Raw genomic sequence first — 23,676 nt, 5'->3', positions numbered from 1 at the left:
AGCACTGTACTACGGAAAAATCGAAACACAGTCTTCCTCTCTCTCTCTATATATATATATATATAGCGTGGCACGCACGTTTACTGTTATCGTGCTGAGTTTGCTTGCTCTCTGTTGATCGCCAAAAGCATCGTAATCAACATCTAGGAAACAAGTAGAGTTGTTTTTCGATCGCTGATCGACGTGAGACTTGTCCACGACTGCATACAAGACGAAGAAGAAAGTGGTGGGGATTAGGAATGACACTGCATTTCTAGGCGGAACACATGTCCATGCTGATATACCTGTAAAACAAAAGGCATTCTACGTGAAGTGAACAAAATTGTGGTGGGGTTCATAATCATTTCTGCAGTAGCTACAACACAGCACAGTGCACAGAGAAATGAGGGGGGGATGGGTTTGGCTTTCAGGAAAGTACCCTGCCTTCAAATTCCAATCAGAAATAAGATCAATTTTCAAGGGAACATAGCCCCGACCCCCAGGGAAGTTTTCATCATTGGGAAGTGTCTCCAACCCCTAAAATGTAGGACTCTGTTCCAATGTCCTCGCAGAGGAGTAATAATTTTACTCCCACTGATCGGCTCAAACTATTGTTTGACTTTAGCCACGTACACTCTCTTTCAAATTCTTAGTCATGTGATGTAGATCGTTACCGATTCAGTGAGAAGCTTTTACTGATACTCGTCCGAGCATCCCCATCTATTTGCAATGCGAATTCGTGTCTAGGTTAGACTAATCCCGTACTCTCTTCCTTAATTTGCCTAATTTTCCTTTCAGTCCTTTTATCTCAAACTCTATTTCATTTTCCAAAGCTATTCGCATTGAGTAAAATCCTGCACACATACCTGAGTAATAAAGAGTACCTAGTACGGTACCTAAGCCGCCCCCTTCCGCAAAACTGATAACGGCAACGTCTCCATAAAAAGTTCCGAGGGAAAGAAACGTATTTGCGGCCATTGCGTCGCCTACTTGAAAAGAAACAACGCCAGCAAGCCGTGATGCGGGTGAATTAGCAACAATGATTATCAAAAATGCGACCGCATAAAGGACAAACAGCAGGGCGATTTTGCCACCGTATGGAAAAACTTTCTGCGAAACCCACGGAGCAAACAGTTTAACTATTACGTGTGACATCCCTGACACTACCTTGGCTTGCTTCATTGCGACAGAACTTTCCGCGGATGCATCCAAAGAGGCCGAGGCGATCACTTCGTGGAGGAACACCTGAAGATAACCAAATACGAAGAAACAGGACACGTTACGAAAGGATTCTTTTATCAAATCAGCTGAGCCCCATTTCGATTTGCTTTTCCTTTCAAGACTGCATATTTTAAGATGAATGCTAAAAATCATGCACCACAGCTAAGTCGAAAGAGCGTTTTCCTCTTCTTATGCATTAAACACTATTAATTACTAAATATTAAGTTCGTTTTAACTTGGTTTCAACTGTCCTAAAGCTGAAAGCTGATGCCCGACGGAGCCAAGGCTCTCGTTTTACGCAGAACTATACCAGCGTCGAATGCAATATAATTATACAAAGGCAACAGCTCATGCTTTTTACTCAACACTTGACAATCTGTTTCAAAAATTAGGAGCGAAACAAAACGAAAAACAGCAACACCACTGACGACAACATTTTCCCCAGAAATCACGCTTTTTGATTCACTTCATGTGGACGAGTGCAACCACTAGCTAGGTTTTTTCTAGAAAGCGGCTTCTTTGGTTGAATTCAAGCGTATTTCAGGAAACTTTTCGATTTGTTAGGTGACATTTTACTCCATCAAGTAGTATTAGCTCTCATGTAACATTCTATATGGATGAGATGAAAATTATCTTGTTTTATGAAGCACAATACCCCATGACGTGGTTTAAATTATACTCAAATTGATATGTACAACAAGCTGCCGAACTTATCGCGGCAAGTTGTCGTCCGAGATGACTCGAGTCCCTGTGTCTGAGAGTAGCTCCTTCCGCTCATCTTTGAATCTCACAGTCACCATGTTAGATGCATTGTCGAGCGGTTTGATCAACACTTTAGCAAAATAAAACTGACCCTGGCGACGAAAAGAAAAATTGAGAACGTAATAAACTGTATATATCCCGGAAAATTCTACAGAATCAAAAAGAAAAAAAAAGGAAAGAAAAGAAAATGCATAATAGAGGGTGTCCTAGAGCCAGCTTCCCAAACCTGGATCTTTTCGGATGCTTATAATCAGGTAAAAAGCGATATATCACCTTAATTCTGCTAAACTTTGCCGCCTGCTGCGAGTCGTTACAGACTACGGTAACAAAATCATTACCGATATGCATCTTTTTAGAGTTGCCGCCTGGGTCCGAATCTCTGGTTGGCATCAACGCGGTTACATGGAATATGACTGAGGAGAGAAATTTTGAATCAAGGACAAGAATTATCCCGGTTCCTGCAACATAAAGCAATCAGGAGTAATGGTAACCCCCCGGGCAGAATACTGGTTTATGGCAAATAACCCCCGTCCCAAACATTTTAAGTTTCTCTGGCAAAATTCCGGTCCGTGGAATAAGTCGGGTATCAACGACCCATATCTCCTTCTGTTTTTCTTTGGACACAAAGACATTTTCGCTCTGCCGTGACTACTGTACCACGGTTACGAGCTGAACGCCTAAAAGCGCTGAACTGGTGCTTTCAATCTCGAGTCCAGCGAGGCATTCATTAAGAAATAGCAATTTTTTTTACCTTGACAAATGTCATACTGCCAGCTGTAGGCAAATTCACCTTCTGCTCCATTCCTATCCAGTCCCTCAGTGTAAATCTCGGCGGGTGGGCAATCCCTCAAACGAAGAAGCGTCCCGAGACCCGCGAGAAACTGTGTATAACGGGAGGACCCGCACACATTGCTTAAAATTGCCGCCTCGTTGTCATGCTGCCCAGGCCCCGCGTAAATAACACCGATCTTGTTAGTGTCATAAAGAGGAATGCGATCTTTGAGAGACAGCTGCATGATACTTACTTAGTAAAATATGTGAGTCAGAATCTCTTGACAAACGTATACAAGCGAAAGTCTCGATGAGTAATATTTCTCCTTTCCGAATGCACTCAAAAAACTTTTAGATGTATTCACACGCGACGCTTTGGACATTACTGATGCTAACAGTATGCAGCAAGTCAGTCACATATGTTACTAACGATTTCTCTGTGGATCTTGGGCTAGATAATCGGACTACGCGATCGGAAGCTTTGAGGTTCCAATACTCGTGAAGCACTCCATTTTTTTTTCATTCCTCGCTCCTGAAGAATATCTCTAAGACATATTCCCCCTTACACGATGAACGAGCTCAGGATTTACCATCTCTTTGTCGTCTATTTAAGTGAGGGTTGTGTCATACTCAATCTTCTGATCAACAGTTGAACTTTGTTTGCTGTGAGAAATTTTAGCCGAACAGGGGACACGAAAAAGGTGATCCATTTTCAGTTGTTAGACTGTACGAGGGACGAGGGCACAGCAAAACAAATTATGATGCACAACTTCGCAAAAGACGAAAGTGGTTCGTTTGAGAACGTTATCTGGATCCAAAGTCAGTATTAAAAGTTGTTGAAAAACAATGGCTCTCGTGATGGAAAATTCTGACGTACCTCGTTGAATCAGCCGTCAACTTTCAACAATTTTGCATATAAAGGGATGTCATATGTTGTGACATTTCAGCCTTAACGTTGTTGCTTTCCTTGTTAGGAAAAAGTTTGATATTTTTCTCAGTTCAGCACTCTTACTTTTATCTAAGAGACCACGCGATCAAGGGATCTACTCTTCTCAGCCATTTCCTTTTCTATGCTTGATTACTTCAATTTTTAGCCATTACTTAACATGGCCGCTCTATGACGTTGTTGTTAATTCATTAATTGATCAACAAATGCACTCAAATTAAAACTATTTTTACTAAGGAAAACTATGGGTACCATGAAGGAATCACGAATGATGTTTAACCCTCTAGGGTTCAGATAAAAGAATGAAAAATATTTTATGAAGCCTCTAATCCTGAAGAGCCAAGCGAGCGGGTGAGTCATTAATTATGAATCATTAATGACTTATCCAGCATAATCGAAAACACAGCCACTGCATTGCTAAATGATCACAACGCAACTAGGTTATCAGATTATTATTATAATTTTTCGCATGATATCAAGTCCAAGGGTCGTGTTTTCCGAAGCAAAGGAAAACCTTATTCCACGATTGTTTTATAACACATCCTTGAATACAATTTTTTGTGGCTGTAGGAGGTAAAATTAGAAGCGTGCTTTTAGTCACTGAAAAAAAGCCATAGTAACATCAAAAGACAGCTATTTACTTGGCACTCATATCACTTTGAGCCTTATGATATATATGATAAATGCACCAATGTCACTTGATCTTTGAAGTGACGCGAACTTTAATTATAGTCATCCGTTTTCGACCAGGCTTGTTTGTTCAAGATAGCTAACGTTTTTATGGATCGAGACGAAGTCGAGAGTTAAACGTACTCTAGATTACGATTAACAGGATGAGGTTGCCTGCGGGCTTTGTGAACTTGACATGAAAAGGAAGATACCACCAAGCATTATGAAAACTATTGTACAATTAAGAGCAAGGCTGTTGAAACGTTGATGCGTTTAGAAAGTTCTTTAATCTGCAAGCGACTGAGGCTGAAATTATTTATTTTATTGTCAGTTTTCTTTGGGACTGCCATCAATTGGCTGGACAGTATCCTTCCCCTGCGACTGCTATGCGAAAGGAGACAAATATGGAAATGGAGACAAATGTGAACATGCAGACAAATATGGACATGGAGAAAAATATGATCAGGTGTCTAACTTAATGAGTTTTTTCATCCACAGTGTATTACTCGTTCTTATTCTTACTATACAAGGGATATCGAACAAGAGTATCGTTATAAGTAAACATTTATCTAGTGTCGCCATTATTCTATCGGCTGTGCCAAAGAGTTTCTGGGATCTCTCAGTAATTTTTGGTGGGATTCTCATATCTTACACTATAGAGTGTTGATGTAAATAAGTATATCATTGGCTGAGAGGTACCATACCAAATAAGGGTTTTGGCAAAATGGCGTCTCTGCAACAGGTAAGGAAAAGCACATGAAAAAGAATTGTAGCACCTCTTTTATAGGTTTTTTGGTTCGTTCGCCTTTCCAACGAAAGGGCAAGGAACTGTACTGTCACAGACTCTTTTTAGATTTATTTGAAACGAAAATTAGAGGTTGCGGAGAAACGAAAGTAAAAATTTAGCTTCACAAATTTGTGTTATAGCCACTCTACGAGAGTTACAACCACAGCTATGAACGAAGGGCACCAGTACGTCAAAGGTAAGGTTTCTGTGACTGATTATAGCTATAATTTGATACCTTAGCTCCATGTGTTAATTTAAACTGCATCTCCTTCGAGGAAGCAGAGATCTTCAGTAATCAAAACTTTAGGCTGGTTGTAGGGAACCTTTAATAATATGATGCCTTGATATTATATGATATAATATGATTTTTGAGAAGCCTGAGAAAATTGTATTTTTTATGAGCATTACTTTACAATTACGTAGCAAATACCAACAAACTAATGATATCCTCTCCTCGACCAAATCATACTTCTTCGTCTCACACGATGTATCATTGGTGCGAATGTTTTTAAAAGCATACTCTCTTTGTTTGACTATTGTTGTCTAAGGTAGTGCGATTGGACAATTTTAAAGACTGCGTATAAATAGTATTGTAGCTTGGTTGTAAAACGTTCGTGATGATGCTTTTTACCATAGTTCGTCATGGACATACATACATGTATCTCATGCTAACTTTTCCCTCTTGTGCACACATGTTGAAATTATTTAACTTTTCTATCTTTGCCTTTTATACTGGAATGAACTTTTCGTGGTACAAAATTTACTTTGATTCATCTCCTTGCTATTTTTTCTCGTTCAGGAATAATAACATAATTTGGCAAGTCATGGTGGGTTCAAGGAAAATTCGACAGTATATACTTCAACCGGTATGAAACCAAAAGACACATATGGTAGATTACAATAAACTAATTTAACACATCATAGACTCGCTAAATTTGTATGGGAGTTTCCAAAAGTCATGCTGAAAGGGAGGCGTTAACGATTTTTATAAAGGCTTAATCGCCAACACGAAGCCTCAAACAAAGATTTATCGTGATGACACCAATGAGATACATGTGATAATAATGACAAGAAAAGCATATGAGCATGTATGATACCACTGATAGGGACATGTCAACAACAGAGTGGCGCATGGTTTTTATGGAGAATATTACTATCCTCACTTCTCTTTTATTTTTCAGGCATGGTTGACTGCGACAAATGCAATAGCACAAAGTCTCTCCCAAGTACAGGCAAGTTATGTCCTTATCAAATTTAAAACCAGTGAAGTGTGCTTCCACATCATTATGCCTCATCAGTCGGTAAAGCATTAAAACTGGTTAACCTAAGGGTTTTACGCTTTATAAAACTGCAAAGATTGCCAACACTGTTTTCAAAATACACTTCATTTGAAACTACGACATGCCGTCAGAATAAGGAGATTCATTGATTCAATTTTTGCAGTTGTGAAGATAATGCTAAAAAGTTTGCATCACGCCAGATTAATATTACAAAGATATTCTCCAGCTTTATTTCGTTATGTGAATGGTCCCAAAAGTTCATGCCAATTTTTCAGACAATCAGATTCCCAAATATAATTGAAATTCTTTAGAAAAAAAATATATAACTGAGCATATAAGACATTTTAAAATTACTCTGTAGAAGTTCCACGACTACAAAAAGGAGGCGTGTTAATAGAATAATTTTTCAAATTCTTCCTTTAACAGGATGGTGCAGTCGAGTATGCATTGAGCCCAAGGTCTGGGTAAGTTGTTTCTGCAACTTATTCAAGCTGTATGACAAAATAAAACAGACGAATCTGTATATGGACTGGAAGAAGGCACAAATACACCTTAAAAACTACAAGTAACATTTGTTAGTTAAAAAATTACTTTCCAAAAATTAACCTTCTTGCTATTTTTTTCTTCATTTCAGGGGCAATAACATAATTTTACAAGTCATGATGGAAACTAGGAAAATTCGACAGCATATACATCAAATGGTATGGAAACAAAGCACACATGCTGTTTACTAATATTAACTAATCTGACCCATCACAGACACGATAAATCTGTAAAGAAGAGTCCAACATTCATGCTGGAAGGAAGCCAAAACGATTTTCGTGGAGGCTTAATCGCCAACACGAGGCCTCGAACAAAGATGTATGTTAAAGACAGTCCAACGACACACACGAGATAATAATAATAGGAAAAGCACATGCATGTGTATGTAATGATACCACTGACTGGAACGTGAAAAGAATAGAGCAACGTATGACTCTTAGCAGAAAGTTCCGAAAGTTAACTCTCCTTTGTTTCACAGGAATGGTTGACTGACACAAATGCAATTCCACAAATTATATAGGTAAGTGATGGGGCTCACCAACTTCAAAACCAGTGAAGTATTTATTCGTATTAAAAGCGTCAAAAAGTTTAGTGTATATATTGGTGCAACCAATGAGACCAAGGTATGGATAAGTTATTCTTGCAATGCACTTAAGCCTTAAAGAAACAAAACAGTACTGAAGAATAGCACAAATACGTCATACAACTGGATATAACATTTGCTGTTATAGACATGTTTTCATTTATTAATCTACTTTCTCTTTCTTTTTTCCTATTCAGATCCGTTTCATGAACTTGCAATGCAATTCTATAAAAGATTGTTATGGGTACAATTCAGTGTGCTGTTGTTCTTTTTGTATTGTAAAAAGTGGGCTTTAAGATTTAAGAAGGAGGTTCCATAACGAATCAGTAGAAAAGTCACACGGGAAAGTGAGGAGAGAAAATGTTTCTGAAAGATTGGCACGGTAGGAATGGAGTCTATAAAAAAAATCCCATCGGTATTTACACGTCACTTGGTAAATCTGTAGACAAAGGCTCGTAATACATTTGAGTGTCATATGCTCTTCAAATGAGGAAGAGAACCCTTCCATGGGAAAGATTTCACAGATGATTTTTACTTTTTTTCCTGAAAGTGAAGAGGGTTCAAGTTCAACCCTTCATTATTGTGTGTATTACTTTTGAGATTACTAGCGAGCAACTTTTGTCCTTAAGATCGTTGTTGTTTATATACATTGTAGCATCTAGCATTTAAATTTATCCACCAATACCTCATTTTGTTATGCTGCTACTGATTTTCTTCATTAAAGTTTCCTCATATGCTAGAACTGAGTGTTTAGTTGTTAGCAGGTATTGATTGGTGTCTAGATATAAAATTTAACTTCCACCAGTTTTGAGTAAATGTGCTCTTTAAAGAAATATCCATATTCAAGTGACTCCCATGGTTGATAAATGGAAATTCCAGGGGGGTAGGGGCAGGGAGGTTTTATCTGAACCCTTGGTATATTGGGGTATGGAATTTTACCGTATTAACTCTAAATGATTTGCTTGTAGCAACAGTTTTTCTACAATTGTACCCATTAGGAAATTTGAAAACATTATTTATCATACAATTAAATCCTCTGATGAGTGAGTAGCTAAGAAAAAAACAAAGAAACTATACTTGTATCCCTAGAAGCCTGTTTCGTGATTACTCAATCAACAGGGGATTTATAAAATCATGTGAGTAATCACGAAACGGGCTTGTAAGGATTAAAGTATAGTCTCATTGTCTTTTCATTATCTCAATATATAGCGCGCACTACTTCTACGTATCGAGCACTGTACTGTACTACGGAAAAATCGAAACAGTCTTCCTCTCTCCCTCTCTATATATATATATATATATATATATATATGAAGCGTGGCACGCACTTTTACTGTTATCGTGCTGAGTTTGCTTGCTCTTTGTTGATCGCCAAAAGCATCGTAATCAACATCTAAGAAACAGATAGAGTTGTTTTTCGATCGCTGATCGACGTGAGACTTGTCCACGACTGCATACAAGACGAAGAAGAAAGTGGTGGGGATTAGGAATGACACTGCATTTCTAGGCGGAATACATGTCCATGCTGATATACCTGTAAAACAAAAGGCATTCTACATGAAGTGAACAAAATTGTGGTGGGGTTCATAATCATTTCTGCAGTAGCTACAACACAGCACAGTGCACAGAGAAAGGAGGGGGGGATGGGTTTGGCTTTCAGGAAAGTACCCTGCCTTCAAATTCCAATCAGAAATAAGATCAATTTTTCAAGGGAACATAGCCCCGACCCCCAGGGAAGTTTTCATCATTGGGAAGTGTCTTCAACCCCTAAAATGTAGGACTCTGTCCCAATGTCCTCGCAGTGGAGTAATAATTTTACTCGCACTGATCGGCTCAAACTATTGTTTGACTTAAGCCACACGTACACTCTCTTTCAAATTCTTAGTCACGTAATGTAGATCGTTACCGGTTCAGTGAGAAGCTTTAACTGATACTCATCCAAGCATCCCCATCTATTTGCAATGCGAATTCGTGTCTAGGTTAGACTATTCCCGTACTCTCTTCCTTAATTTGCCTAATTTTCCTTTCAGTCCTTGAAAAAATCAATTCGTTCACGAGAAAATGAGGGGCTGGGGAGACGGAACATGGAAAAGAGTCTTAATCCCCGTTATCTCAAACTCTATTTCATTTTCCAAAGCTATTCGCATTGAGTAAAATCCTGCACAGATACCTGGGTAATAAAGGGCACCTAGTACGGTACCTAACCCGCCCCCTTCCGCAAAACTGATAACGGCAACGTCTCCATAAAAAGTTCCGAGGGAAAGAAACGTATTTGCGGCCATTGCGTCGCCTACTTGAAAAGAAACAACGCCAGCAAGCCGTGATGCGGGTGAATTAGCACAATGATTATCAAAAATGCGACCGCATAAAGGACAAACAGCAGGGCGATTTTGCCACTGTATGGAAGAACTTTCCACGAAACCCACGGAGCAAACAGTTTAACTATTACGTGTGACATCCCTGACACTACCATGACTTGCTTCATTGCGACAGAACTTTCCGCGGATGCATCCAAAGAGGCCGAGGCGATCACCTCGTGGAGGAACACCTGAAGATAACCAAATACGAAGAAACAGGACACGTTACGAAAGGATTCCTTTATCAAATCGGCTGAGCCCCATTTCGATTTGCTTTTCCTTTCAAGACTGCATATTTTAAGATGAATGCTAAAAATCATGCACCCCTGCTAAGTCGAAAGAGCGTTTTCCTCTTCTTATGCATTAAACACTATTAATTACTAAATATTAAGTTCGTTTTAACTTGGTTTCAACTGTCCTAAAGCTGAAAGCTGATGCCCGACGGAGCCAAGGCTCTCGTTTTACGCAGAACTATACCAGCGTCGAATGCAATATAATTATACAAAGGCAACAGCTCATGCTTTTTACTCAACACTTGACAATCTGTTTCAAAAATTAGGAGCGAAACAAAACGAAAAACAACAACACCACTGACGACAACATTTTCCCCAGAAATCACGCTTTTTGATTCATTTCATTTGGACGAGTGCAACCACTAGCTAGGTTGTTTTCTAGAAAGCGGCTTGTTTTGTTGAATTCAAGCGTATTTCAGGAAACTTTTCGATTTTTTAGGTGACATTTTACTCCATCAAGTAGTGTTAGCTCTCATGTAACATTCTATATGGATGAGATGAAAATTATCTTGTTTTATGAAGCACAATACCCCATGACGTGGTTTAAATTATACTCAAATTGATATGTACAACAAGCTGCCGAACTTATCGCGGCAAGTTGTTGTCCGAGATGACTCGAGTCCCTGTGTCTGAGAGTAGCTCCTTCCGCTCATCTTTGAATCTCACAGTCACCATGTTAGATGCATTGTCGAGCGGTTTTATCAACACTTTAGCAAAATTAAACTGACCCTGGCGACGAAAAGAAAAATTAAGAACGAAATAAACTGTATATATTCCGGAAAATTCTACAGAATCAAAAAGAAAAAAAAAGGAAAGAAAAGAAAATGCATAATAGAGGGTGTCCCAGAGCCAGCTTCCCAAACCTGGATCTTTTCGGATGCTTATAATCAGGTAAAAAGCGATATCTCACCTTAATTCTGCTAAACTTTGCCGCCTGCTGCGAGTCGTTACAGACTACAGTAACAAAATCATTACCGATATGCATCTTTTTAGAGTTGCCGCCTGGGTCCGAATCTCTGGTTGGCATCAACGCGGTAACATGGAATATGACTGAGGAGAGAAATTTTGAATCAAGAACAAGAATTATCCCGGTTCCTGCAACATAAAGCAATCAGGAGTAATGGTAACCCCCCGGGCAGAATACTGGTTTATGGCAAATAATCCCCGTCCCAAACATTTTAAGTTTCTCCGGCAAAATTCCGGTCCGTGGAATAAGTCGGGTATCAACGACCCATATCTCCTTCTGTTTTTCTTTGGACACAAAGACATTTTCGCTCTGCCGTGACTACTGTACCACAGTTACGAGCTGAACGCCTAAACGCGCTGAACTGGTGCTTTCAATCTCGAGTCCAGCGAGGCATTCATTAAGAAATAGCAATTTTTTTTACCTTGACAAATGTCATACTGCCAGCTGTAGGCAAATTCACCTTCTGCTCCATTCCTATCCAGTCCCTCAGTGTAAATCTCGGCGGGTGGGCAATCCCTCAAACGAAGAGGCGTCCCGAGACCCGCGAGAAACTGCGTATGACGGGAGGACCCGCACACATTACTTAAAATTGCCGCCTCGTTGTCATGCTGCCCAGGCCCCGCGTAAATAACACCGATCTTGTTAGTGTCATAAAGAGGAATGCGATCTTTGAGAGACAGCTGCATGATACTTACTTAGTAAAATATGTGAGTCAGAATCTCTTGACATACGTATACAAGCGAAAGTCTCGATGAGTAATATTTCTCCTTTCCGAATGCACTCAAAAAACTTTTAGATGTATTCACACGCGACGTTTTGGACATTACTGATGCTAACAGTATGCAGCAAGTCAGTCACATATGTTACTAACGATTTCTCTGTGGATCTTGGGCTAGATAATCGGACTACGCGATCGGAAGCTTTGAGGTTCCAATACTCGTGAAGCACTCCATTTTTTTTCATTCCTCGCTCCTGAAGAATATCTCTAAGACATATTCCCCCTTACACGATGGACGAGCTCAGGATTTACCATCTCTTTGTCGTCTATTTAAGTGAGGGTTGTGTCATACTCAATCTTCTGATCAACAGTTGAACTTTGTTTGCTGTGAGAAATTTAGCCGAACAGGGGACACGAAAAAGGTGATCCATTTTCAGTTGTTAGACTGTACGAGGGACGAGGGCACAGCAAAACAAATTATGATGCACAACTTCGCAAAAGACGAAAGTGGTTCGTTTGAGAACGTTATCTGGATCCAAAGTCAGTATTAAAAGTTGCTGAAAAACACTGGCTCTCGTGATGGAAAATTCTGACGTACCTCGTTGAATCAGCCGTCAACTTTCAACAATTTTGCATATAAAGGGATGTCATATGTTGTGACATTTCAGCCTTAACGTTGTTGCTTTCCTCTTTAGGAAAAAGTTTGATATTTTTCTCAGTTCAGCACTGTTACTTTTAACTAAGAGACCACGCGATCAAGGGATCTACTCTTCTCAACCGTTTCCTTCTCTATGCTTGATTACTTCAATTTTTAGCCATTACTTAACATGGCCGCTCTATGACGTTGTTGTTAATTCATTAATTGATCAACAAATGTACTCAAATTAAAACTATTTTTACTAAGGAAAACTATGGGTACCATGAAGGAATCACGAATGATGTTTAACCCTCTAGGATTCAGATAAAAGAATGAAAAATATTTTATGAAGCCTCTAATCCTGAAGAGCAAAGCGAGCGGATGAGTCATTAATTATGAATCATTAATGACTTATCCATCGTAATCGAAAACACAGCCACTGCATTGCTAAATGATCACAACGCAACTAGGTTATCAGATTATTATAATAAGTTTTCGCATGATATCAAGACCAAGGGTCGTGTTTTCCGAAGCAAAGGAAAACCTTATTCCACGATTGTTTTATAACGCATGCTTGAATACAATTGTTTGTAGCTGTAGGAGGTAAAATTAGAAGCGTGCTTTTAGTCACTGAAAATGAAGCCATAGTAACATCAAAAGACAGCTATTTACTTGGCACTCATATCACTTTGAGCCTTATGATAAATATGCACCAAATGATATATGCACCAATGTCACTTGATCTTTGAAGTGACGCGAACTGTAATTATACTCATCCGTTTTTGATCAGGCTTGTTCGTTCAAGATAGCTAACGTTTTTATGGATCGAGACGAAGTCGAGAGTTAAATGTACTCTAGATTACGTTTAACAGGATGAGGTTGCCTGCGGGCTTTGTGAACTTGACATGAAAAGGAAGATACCACCAAGCATTATGAAAACTATTGTACAATTAAGAGCAAGGCTGTTGAAACGTTGATGCGTTTAGAAAGTTCTTTAATCTGCAAGCGACTGAGGCTGAAATTATTTATTTTATTGTCAGTTTTCTTTGGGACTGCCATCAATTGGTTGGACAGTATCCTTCCCCTGCGACTGCTATGCGAAAGGAGACAAAAGTGAACATGGAGACAAATATGGAAATGGTGACAAATGTGAACATGCAGACAAATATGGACATGGAGAAAAATATGATCAGGTGTCTAACTAAATGAGGTGTTTCATCCACAGTGTATTACTTGTTTTTATTCTTACTCTACAAGGGATATTGAACAAGTGTATCGTTATAAATAACCATTTATCTTGTGTCACCATTATTCTATCGGCTGTGCCAAAGAGTTTCTAGGATCTCTCAGAAATTTTTGGTAGGATTCTTATGTCTTACACTATTGAGTGTTTTGCCTTTATTTGATGTAAATAAGTATAAAGCATGTCATTGGCTGAGAGGGACTATACCAAATAAGGGTCCAAATGAGGCAATATGGCGTCTCTCGAACAGGTAAGGAAATAGTTCTGATACCTCTTTTTCCAGCGAAAGGACAAGGAACTGTGCTGTCACAGAGACTCTTTTTAGATATATTTGTTAGAGGTTGAAAATTAGGGGTTGCTGAGAAACGAAAGCTAAAATTTAGCGTCACAATTTCGTGTTACAGTCTCTCTACGAAAGCTACAACCATAGCTATGAAAGAAGGGCACCAGTACATCAAAGGTGAGGTTTCTCTGAGTGATTATAGCTATTATTTGGTACCTTAGCTTCATGTATTACTTTGAAATGGATCTCCTTCGAAGAAGCAGAGATTTTCACTAATCAAAACCTTGCGCTGGTTGTAGGGCAACTTTGATGGTATAATGCTACAATGATTTTCGAATTTTTGAGAAGCCTGAGCAAATTGTCTTTTTTATAGGCATCACTTTACGTAGCAGATGCAGACAAATTAATGATATCCTCTTCTCGTCCAATTGAGTTTGTATCTCTGGTAGCAATGGTATAGCTTCTTCGTTTTACCCGATGTATCGTTGGTGCGAACTGAGGTAGTGTGATTGGACAATTTTAAAGATTGCTAACGAATAGACTTGTAGCTTGGCTGTAAAACGTTCGTGATGATGTTTTGTATCATATTTCGTCATGCTTCTCATAATAACTATTCCTTCTTGTACACACATGTTGAAATGATTTTCCATTTCTATCTTTGCTTTTATATTGGAATTAACTTTTCTTAGTACAAAATTTACTTGGATTAATCTTCTTGCTATTTTTTTCCCGTTCAGGAACAATAACACAACTTGGCAAGTCATGGTGGATTCTAAGAAAATTGGACAGTATGTGCTTCAAATGGTATGAAACCAAAAGAAAAATATAGTAGATTAAAATAAACTAATTTAACACAACCCAGACACGCTTAATCTGTATGGGAGTGTCCAACAGTCATGCTGAAAGGGAGGCGTTAACGATTTTTATGGAGGCTTAATCGCCAACACGAAGCCTCAAACAAAGATTTATCGTGTGGACACTAATGAGATACATGCGATAATAATGACAAGAAAAGCATATGAGCATTTATGATACCACTGATGGGAACATGTCAACAATGGCGTGGCGCATGGTTTTTAGGGAGAATATTCTTATCTTTACCTCTCTTTTATTTGCAGGCATGGTTGAAGGAGACAAATGCAATACCACAAAGTCTCTCTCAAGTACAGGCAAGTACTGCCCTCATCAAATTTAAAACCCTGCAGTGTGCTTCCACACCGTTATGCCCAATCAGTCAGTAAAGCATTTACACTGATAAGCTTGATCCTGTTAGTCAACTCTTCCACCTAACCTGGGGTTTTTAGGCTTCATAAAACTGCAAAGATTGACAACACTATTTTCAAAACACTTTTCATTTAAAACTACGACATGCCGTCAGAACAAGGAGATTCATGGATTCAATATTTGCAGCTGCAAAGATGATGCAAACAAACTTGCATCATACCAGAGTACTATTACAAAAATATTCTCTAGCTTTATTTCGTTATGTGAGTGGTTCCTAAAGTTCATGCCAATTTTTCAGACAATCAGGTTCCCAAATACACTGATTGAAATTCATCAGAAAATAAATTAATATAACTGAGCACATAGGACATTTTAAAATTACTCTATAGAACTTCCACGACTACAAAAAGTAAGCGTGTTAATAGAATCATTTTCAAATTCTTCCTTTAACAGAGTGGTGCAGTGGTTCAGGCATTGAGCCCAAGGTCTGGGTAAGTTATTTCTGTAACGTTTTCAAGTTGTACGACAAATCAACAGACCTGTAAGAAGAAGGTGTCGGCCATCTCCTCGCTCCAAGGCCCCAAAAGGTGCCCTTTCTCTTTTGCCTAGGCGCCTCTCGGGAGATTGAGGCGAGGAGACCGGCGACTGAACAGGCCCACAAAATACTCTTATCATATGGCACGGTACTGACGTCATGATATTTAACGGGGAATTAGTTGATAGGGATCTACTCTTCTCTAACTGTTACCTCTTTTCTGCTTGATCACTTCAATGTTTGGCCAAATATACGGCCAAATATGACCATTTTATGCGGTTATTGTTAATTCATGATCAACAGATGCACTCATATTAAAACTATTTTTACCAAGGAAAATTATAGGTACCATGAAGGAATCACGAATGATGTTTAACCCTCTAGGATTCAGATACAAGAACGAAAAATTCTTTAAGGTATCTTCGAAAAAATTATCAATTCGGTACTAGTTTATGAAACCTCTAATTCTGAAAAGAAAAGCCAGCTGGTGAGACAATAACTATAAATTATTAATAACTTATCCATCATAATCGAAAACACAGATATTGTTAAGTGATCACAAACACAACCTGTTAAACCTATCATATTTTTCTACATGATATCAAGGCTGAGGGTTGTTTTTTCCGAAAGCAAAGGAAAATTGTATTTATGCGTTATTGACCAGGCTTGTTCTGTCAAGATGGCTGGCGTTCTTATGGACCGAGACGAAGTCGAGAGGGAAATCTGTTCTAGATAGCGTTTTCTTTGGGACTGCCATCAATTGGTTGGACAGTATCCATCCCCTACAATAGCTATGCGAAAGGAGACAAATATCAACACGGAGACAAATGTGGACATGAAGACAAGTATGGATATGGAGACAAATATGAAGAGGTGTCTGACTGAATGAGTTGCTTCATGCCGAATGTAATACTCGTTCTTATTCCTTCTTTACTAGGGATATAGAACAAATGTACCTTTTCAAGTAAGCATTTATCTAGTTTCGCCATTATTATATCGGCTGTGCCAGAGAGTTTCTTGAGCATCTCTCGGAACTGTGGGGTGATTTGCTGTCATTTAACGTAAATACATACATAAATAAAGTATGTATGTATGTGATATGCATCCATCATATCATCGGTCGAGAGGGACTATACCAAATAAGAGTTGCGGAAAAATGGCATCTCAACAGATAGGAAAAGTGCAGAGAAAAGAATTCTGTCACGTGTCATATATTTCTGGTTCATTCGCCTTTACAGCGAAAGGACAGGAACTGTGCTGTCACAGAGAGTTTTTTCAGGTTTATTTGTAAGAAAAAATTAGAGGTTGCGGAGAAGCGAAAGCTAAAATTTAGCCTTCACGAATTTATTTTGCAGCCAATCTATGTAAGATACAGTCACAGTTATGAAAGAGGGGCACCAGTACGTCAAAGGTGAGGTTTCTGTGAATGATTATGGCTATAATTTGATACCTTAGCTCTCTGTATTACTTTGAAGTGTATCTCCTTCTGCTTAGGAGCAGCAATCAACACTTTGGTGTTGCAACTCTACAAGGGCTATCGAACAATTGTATCGATTCAAGGAGGCATTCATCTGGTGTCGCCATTATACTGTCGGCTGTGCCAGAGAGTTTCTTGAGCATCTCTCTGAGGTGTGGTGCGATTCTTGGAATATATCTTCTATTATGGCGTGTTTTGCCGTCCTTTTTTCTTATTACGCTTAATCCATGTATATACTGCGAGGGAGAATGACGTAATCCACACCAAATAAGGATTTTCTACCAAGAGCAAAGAAATGTGTGGTCCAGTATATTACCCGGGCAGTGTGAATATTATTAAAACTGTAGAGAACCTTCCCGGGTATCAAATTCAGTTGTAGCGAAAGAAAGGCTGAGGAGAAACGAAAGCTTTGTGGATTAAACGAGACCGTTAGGTTATTCATCATTGAAACGCAAGAATTTAAGTCAAGTGGCAACCACTACTATTCAGTTGAAGTCATGTTTACAATGCAGTCACCCCTCCGCGGACACGAAAGAACGGCAGTCGGTCAACGGTGAGTTTCTCTGTGTGACTAGTCTATTCATTTCGAGAGCTTAGCTCCATTTACGACGCTGAATCGTCCCTCTTTCGAAGGGGCCGAGATATTTAATACTCAAAACTTCGTATTGCTGTAGCAATGTTAAAATGGTTCGAAAAACCTGAAAAAATTGTCTTATTCACGGACGTTATCCTCGTCCAAACTAAATCAGTTTTACATCCCTGGTTGTAGTGGTTTAGATTTTTTCAAAAGCGTGTTCTCTACGTTTGACTACTGTTGTCTGGAGTAGTGTGATTGAACAATTTTAAGGATTACAAACGAGTAAATCTTGTAGCTTGCTGCATGCATGTGTGCGTATGAATCAAACGTAGCTTCGAAAGGTCTTTAATTTAACTTAAAAATATATAAATTTCGAATAAGAAAAAGTTGAAATGCGAAAGTTGAAAATGACAAATTAAAAGAGAAGTTTCAAGAGATTTCAAATGTGTTAAAACAAGCGCAAGAGGCGATGAAGGAACGAGATGGCCGCCATATTGAAAGTGCCGAAGGTACCAATCTGCAACCTCCCGTGTACAGAAGGGACAGCATTTGGCCTTTTAAACTGGAATTAACATTTCTTGGTACATAGATTACTTTGATTAATCTTCTTTCAATTTTTTTCCTTTTCAGGAATAACATAAATTTGCAAGTTATGATTCAAAACATAATACGACAGCAGGTTCTTCAAATGGTATGGAAACAAAACCAACACACTGTAAATTAAATTAACTAATTTGACACATCAGAGACACGCCAATTCTGTAAAGGAGAGTCCAACATTAATGTAAGTAGGGTAGTGTTTACGATTTTCATCACCGAAGCCTTAATCAAAGTTTTGTTAAGACAGTGCAACGAGACAAATGAGATAATAATGGTAAGAAAAGCACATGCGCACGCATGCATACCGCTGACAGAAACATGAAAACAACAGAGTGGCTTATGATCTTTAGCAAGAAGTTCCGTTACTTTTCTATTACTTTGCAGGCATTGTTGACTAATAACAATGCAATTCCACAAAGTCTCTCTTCAGTACAGGCAAGTAATGCCCTCATCAAATTTAAAACCAGTAAGGTATGCTTCCACATCATTATGCCCCATTAGTCACTTTAGTAGTAATACTGGTACGTTCGATCTTATTGATCAATTCTGTCTCCTTGACTGCAATGATTTTCAGGCTTTATAATACTGCAATGATTGCCAACAATTTTTCAAAATATACTTCATTTGAAACTACGACTTTCCGTCAAAATAACAAAGTCCATTGATTTAATTTTAATGCTGTAAAGATGTTGCAAAGAAGTTTGCATCATACCACATTAATACAAGACAAAATGTTTGGCTTTACTTCGTTATTTGATTGGTTTAGGAAGTTCATGCCAGTTTTTCAAACAATCAAATTCCCATATCTAATGAAATGAACTCCATCGAAAAAAACATATATATATAACTTAGCATTAAAGGCATTTCAAAATTACTCTGTAGAGCTTCCATGACTAAAAAACGTTTGCGTATTAATAGAATCATTTTGTAAATTCTTTAATTAACAGGATGGTGCAGTGGTGCATGCACTGAGCCCAAGGTCTTGGTAAGTTATTTCTGTAACGTATTCAAGCTGTACGACAAATCAACAGATCAGAGACAAATCCATATATCAAGTACGCCTACATGACGAGAAAAAAATTTGTTCGTACAAATATTACTTTCCATGAATCAATTTTCTCTTTAATTTCTTATTTATTTTCCTTTTCAGGAATAGAAAAAGATTGCAAGTTATGATGGAAAATACGACAATTCGACAGCATGTTCTTAAAATGGTATGGAAACAAACCCACATACTGTAATTTAAAATGAACTAATTTGACACATCAGAGACACGCCGATTCTGTAAAGGAGAGTCCAACATAAATGTAAGTAGGGTTGCGTTTACGATTTTCATCAACGCAGCCTCGGACAAAGTTTTATTATGAAGACAATGCAACAAGGCGCATCAGGTCATAATGGTAAGAAAAGCACATGCGCATTCATACCACTGACAGGAACATGAAAACAACAGAGTGGCTTATGATCTTCAGCAGTTAGTTCCGAAAGTTACTTCTCTTTTACTTTGCAGGCATTGTTGACTGGGACAAATGCAATTCCACAAAGCCTCTCTTAAGCACAGGTAAGTGGTGTGGCTCACCAAATTCAAAACCAGTGAAGTTTTAATTTGCATAATAAACTTCAAAAAGTTCAGGCACTAATTAAAATATTTTCTCAATTCATTCATATATATGATAAACAGGATGGTAAAGTGGTGCAACCAGTGAGACCAAGGTATGGATAAGTTATTCTTGCAACGCACTAAAGCCGTAGAGAAACAAACCAGCACAAATACGTCCATACAATTGGATATAACATATACAGGTATAAACATGTCTCCAATAATTAATCTACTTGCTCTTTTCTCTTTTTCAATTCAGATCCATTTCACCAAGTTGCAAGTAAATGTAAATCTGTTAAAAAAAATTGTTATGGGTGTGGATTATCAGTGTGCTGTTGTTCTTTTTGTTAAGTAAAAAGTGGGCTTTAAGGTTTAAGAAGGAGGTTCCATAACGTATCAGTAGAAAAGTCCTAAGGGAAAGGGAGGAAAGTATTTCTGAAAGATTGGCAAGTTACGAGTAGAGCCTTTAAAGGTTTTTAACATAGTTGAGTGTCATATGCTCTTCAAATGAGGTAGAGAACCCTTCCATGGGCAAAATTTCACAGATGATTTTTACCTTTTTTCTTGGAAGTGAAAAGGGTTCAAGTTCAAGCCTTCATAATTGTGTCACTTTTGAGATTACTTCGAGTCTGTAGGAAGAACTTTTGTCCTCTAGATGGTTATTTATATACCGATGCCTAGTAAATTTATTTATTGAAAGAAATAAGCAATTAACAGAACACTTGTTGTTTGATATTTTTTTCTTGAATTGATACACATTTGGACAACACTAAAATGTATAAGTTACTGGTACACAAATTAGTGTTGGAACTTCATTCAGAGTTGTGCCCTCTTAATTTTAGAATAAATATAAATAACAGAACACTTGTTATTTGATATTTTTTTCTTGAATTGATACACATTTGGACAACACTAAAATGTATAAGTTACTGGTACACAAATTAGTGTTGGAACTTCATTCAGAGTTGTGCCCTCTTAATTTTAGAATAAATATAAATAACAGAACACTTGTTGTTTGATATTTTTTTCTTGAATTGATACACATTTGGGCAACACTAAAATGTACAAGTTACTGGTACACAAATTAGTGTTGTAACTTCATTCAGAGTTGTGCCCTCTTAATTTTAGAATAAATGGCTGGTGGGCATGATTGACTTTCATTTACCAAAATACCTAATTGGGAAAATTTGAAGTAGGGAAAGAAGTTTGTTTGGGACATTGTGTTCCCTCCAGGATTTAGGTATATAGTGGTGGAGGTATATACCTCCTGTTTCGTCACGCATAAGCTGTCTGTCTAGTTTCCATAGAAACGCCTCTGATGGGATGCAGAGGTTCCCTTTTGCCCTGTTCCAGATGTTTAGTCAATAAAATGGAGGGAAATAAACAAACGGCAGGATAGTAGCAGCGGAGCGACAAAAAGGAAGCGTAAACAACCTGACCCAGACCCCACTCGTCTTTTCACTCTCCAACCCAGACCTCTCTCGTTTTTTTATTACACGGCTAAGATCGCGCCATTTGCCATCACGTCGAATTGCTTTTACGGACTCGGCCTGGAACAAAAACAATATACATGGAAATTTAAGAAAAAGATACAAATAACAATGCAGCCTGCTGTATTTTAAGCAGTCTCAGAAACTGGTCAGCAAGCAGCATGCATCTATTTTTCTTGTTTATAAATATATATATATATATATATATATATATATAACTGCCACGAACACACTCTCTTATCAGTGAAAAGCTTGTTCCCCATAGCCAAGGACATATTTCAATCCTGAAGTATTTTATGTGGTGTCATCAAAAGTGTGCGCTTTCGATCCATCCTTCGAAACTGAAAAATCTTTTGGACAGTTCTTACCTAACACAAACAGACAGTGCTGAGTTAAATATGGCTTCAAGAACAATCCCAGCGGCATATGTTCCGGCAGATGATCCCAGTGTGAGTATGCCTGGCGCGAACTTTCTTTCTGTTACATCCCTGACTTGTTCAGTTATAAAAAGAGGCGAGTTTGCGTACTGGCTACCTGTGATCACGCCAAAAACGAAGCATAAAACTAGGATGACTTCCACTTTAACGATAGAGTGAAACCATGATAAATACATGAAACAAAACATCATAATATTGCCGCTTTGCGCATGACTGGCTACACATGGACACGTGATTGAAAGGAGTAGAAGGTAGGAGCGTCCAATCAGTGAGCCGATATCGTGAGCGAGCGAGTAGTAAGTGTAATGACCAATGGGATCGTGGGCCTTGTCTGGGAGTGCCAATATTGGGATGATCGTGTGAATCGAGAGGCGATCCGCAAAGTAATGCATGAAGAGGTAACCTAGGGGCACGAATATATGTTGATCGCCAAAAGAATCGTAATCAACATCAGGAAACGAGTAGAGTTGCTTGCTGAGACTGGTCCAAGGCTGCATACATAAAGACGAAGAAGAAGGTGGTGGTGATGAGGAATGACTCTGTAATTCTAAGCAGAACATACGTCCATGCTAATATACCTGTAAAACAAAAGGCATTATATATGAATTGAACAAAACTGTGGTCAGTTTTACAAATTACCTATATCCATAATCATTTCTGCAGTAGGTACGACACAGCACAGTGCACAGGGAAAGGAAAGGGGGGGGGGGGAAAGGGGGTGAGATGGGTTTGGCTTTGGGGAAAGTACCCGCCTTCAAATTCCACTCAGAAGTAAGATCAATTTTTCAGGGAAACATAGCCCCGACCCCCAGGGAAGCTTTCATCATTGGGACGTATCTTCAACTCCTAAAATGTAGGAATCTGTTTCAATATCCTCGCAGTGGAGTAATAATTTTACTCGCACTGATCGGCTCAAACTACTGTTTGACTTTAGCCACGTACACTCTCTTTCAAATTCTTAGTCATGTAATGTAGATCGTTATCAGTTCAGTAAACGGCTTTTACTGATACTCATCCAAGCATTCCCATCTATTTGCGATGCAAATTCGTGTCTAGGTTATCTCCTTTCTTCCCTAATTTGCCTAATTTTCCATTCAGTCCTTGAAAAAATCAATTCGTTCAAGAGATAATGAGGGGCTGGGGAGATGGAACATGGAAAAGTTTCGTAATTCCCGTTATCTCAAACCCTATTTCATTTTCCAAAGCTATTCGCATTGAGTAACTCCTAAACACAAACCTGAGTGATAAAGGGCACCTAGTACGGCACCCAAGCCACCTGCCGCGAAACTGATAACGGAGACGTCTCCATAAAAAGTTCCGAGAGAAAGAAACGTATTTTCTGCCATTGCGTTGCCTACTTGAAAAGAAACAACGCCAACAAACCGTGATGCGGGTGATTATCAAAAATGCGACTGTATGAAGGACAAACTGCAGGGCGATTCTACCACTGTATGGAAGAACTTTCCACGAAACCCATGGACCAAACAGCTTAACCATTACATGTGACATCCCTGACAATACCATGGCTTGCTTCATTGCGACAGAACTCCAAAGAGGCCGAGGCGATCACCTTGCGGAGGAACACCTGAAGATAACCAAATACGAAGAAATAGGACACGCTATGAAAGGATTCCCTTATCATTTCAAGCCCCGTTTCGATTTGCTTTTCCTTTCAAGACATCGTATTTAAAGATTGG

At 38.6% G+C, this 23,676-nt stretch overlaps 2 protein-coding genes, 1 long non-coding RNA gene and 2 pseudogenes across 3 annotated transcripts; 1 reads left to right on the top strand and 4 right to left on the bottom strand.

The window, feature by feature from the left end:
• Positions 1-9: 9 nt before the first annotated feature.
• Positions 10-2,978, bottom strand: LOC136282879 (uncharacterized). The gene is made up of 4 exons (XM_066170839.1): positions 2,714-2,978; positions 2,189-2,420; positions 846-1,321; positions 10-284 (listed from the first exon to the last, which is right to left on the bottom strand). Exons 1-4 carry the CDS (start codon positions 2,976-2,978, stop codon positions 10-12), a joined length of 1,248 nt encoding a protein of 415 aa, XP_066026936.1.
• A 1,519-nt stretch (positions 2,979-4,497) lies between these two features.
• Positions 4,498-5,991, top strand: LOC136283196 (uncharacterized). The gene is made up of 3 exons (XR_010718623.1): positions 4,498-4,814; positions 5,276-5,331; positions 5,935-5,991. It is a non-coding gene; the product is annotated as an uncharacterized lncRNA (long non-coding RNA).
• A 2,743-nt stretch (positions 5,992-8,734) lies between these two features.
• On the bottom strand, positions 8,735-10,218 carry LOC131796762 (uncharacterized; annotated as a pseudogene).
• A 558-nt stretch (positions 10,219-10,776) lies between these two features.
• Positions 10,777-11,844, bottom strand: LOC136282878 (tuberin-like). Its single transcript, XM_066170838.1, has 3 exons — positions 11,580-11,844; positions 11,102-11,241; positions 10,777-10,920 (listed from the first exon to the last, which is right to left on the bottom strand). The coding sequence occupies exons 1-3, from the start codon at positions 11,842-11,844 to the stop codon at positions 10,777-10,779; spliced, it is 549 nt and encodes a 182-aa protein (XP_066026935.1).
• A 10,005-nt stretch (positions 11,845-21,849) lies between these two features.
• Positions 21,850-23,621, bottom strand: LOC131796772 (uncharacterized; annotated as a pseudogene).
• Between the last annotated feature and the right edge of the window lie 55 nt (positions 23,622-23,676).

The sequence above is a fragment of the Pocillopora verrucosa genome, chromosome 8 (genome assembly GCF_036669915.1).
Source record: "Pocillopora verrucosa isolate sample1 chromosome 8, ASM3666991v2, whole genome shotgun sequence".
NCBI classification, from domain to species: domain Eukaryota; kingdom Metazoa; phylum Cnidaria; class Anthozoa; order Scleractinia; family Pocilloporidae; genus Pocillopora; species Pocillopora verrucosa.
The sequence above is the reverse complement of the archived record's forward strand: the minus strand, read 5'-3'. Positions and strand labels throughout refer to the sequence as shown.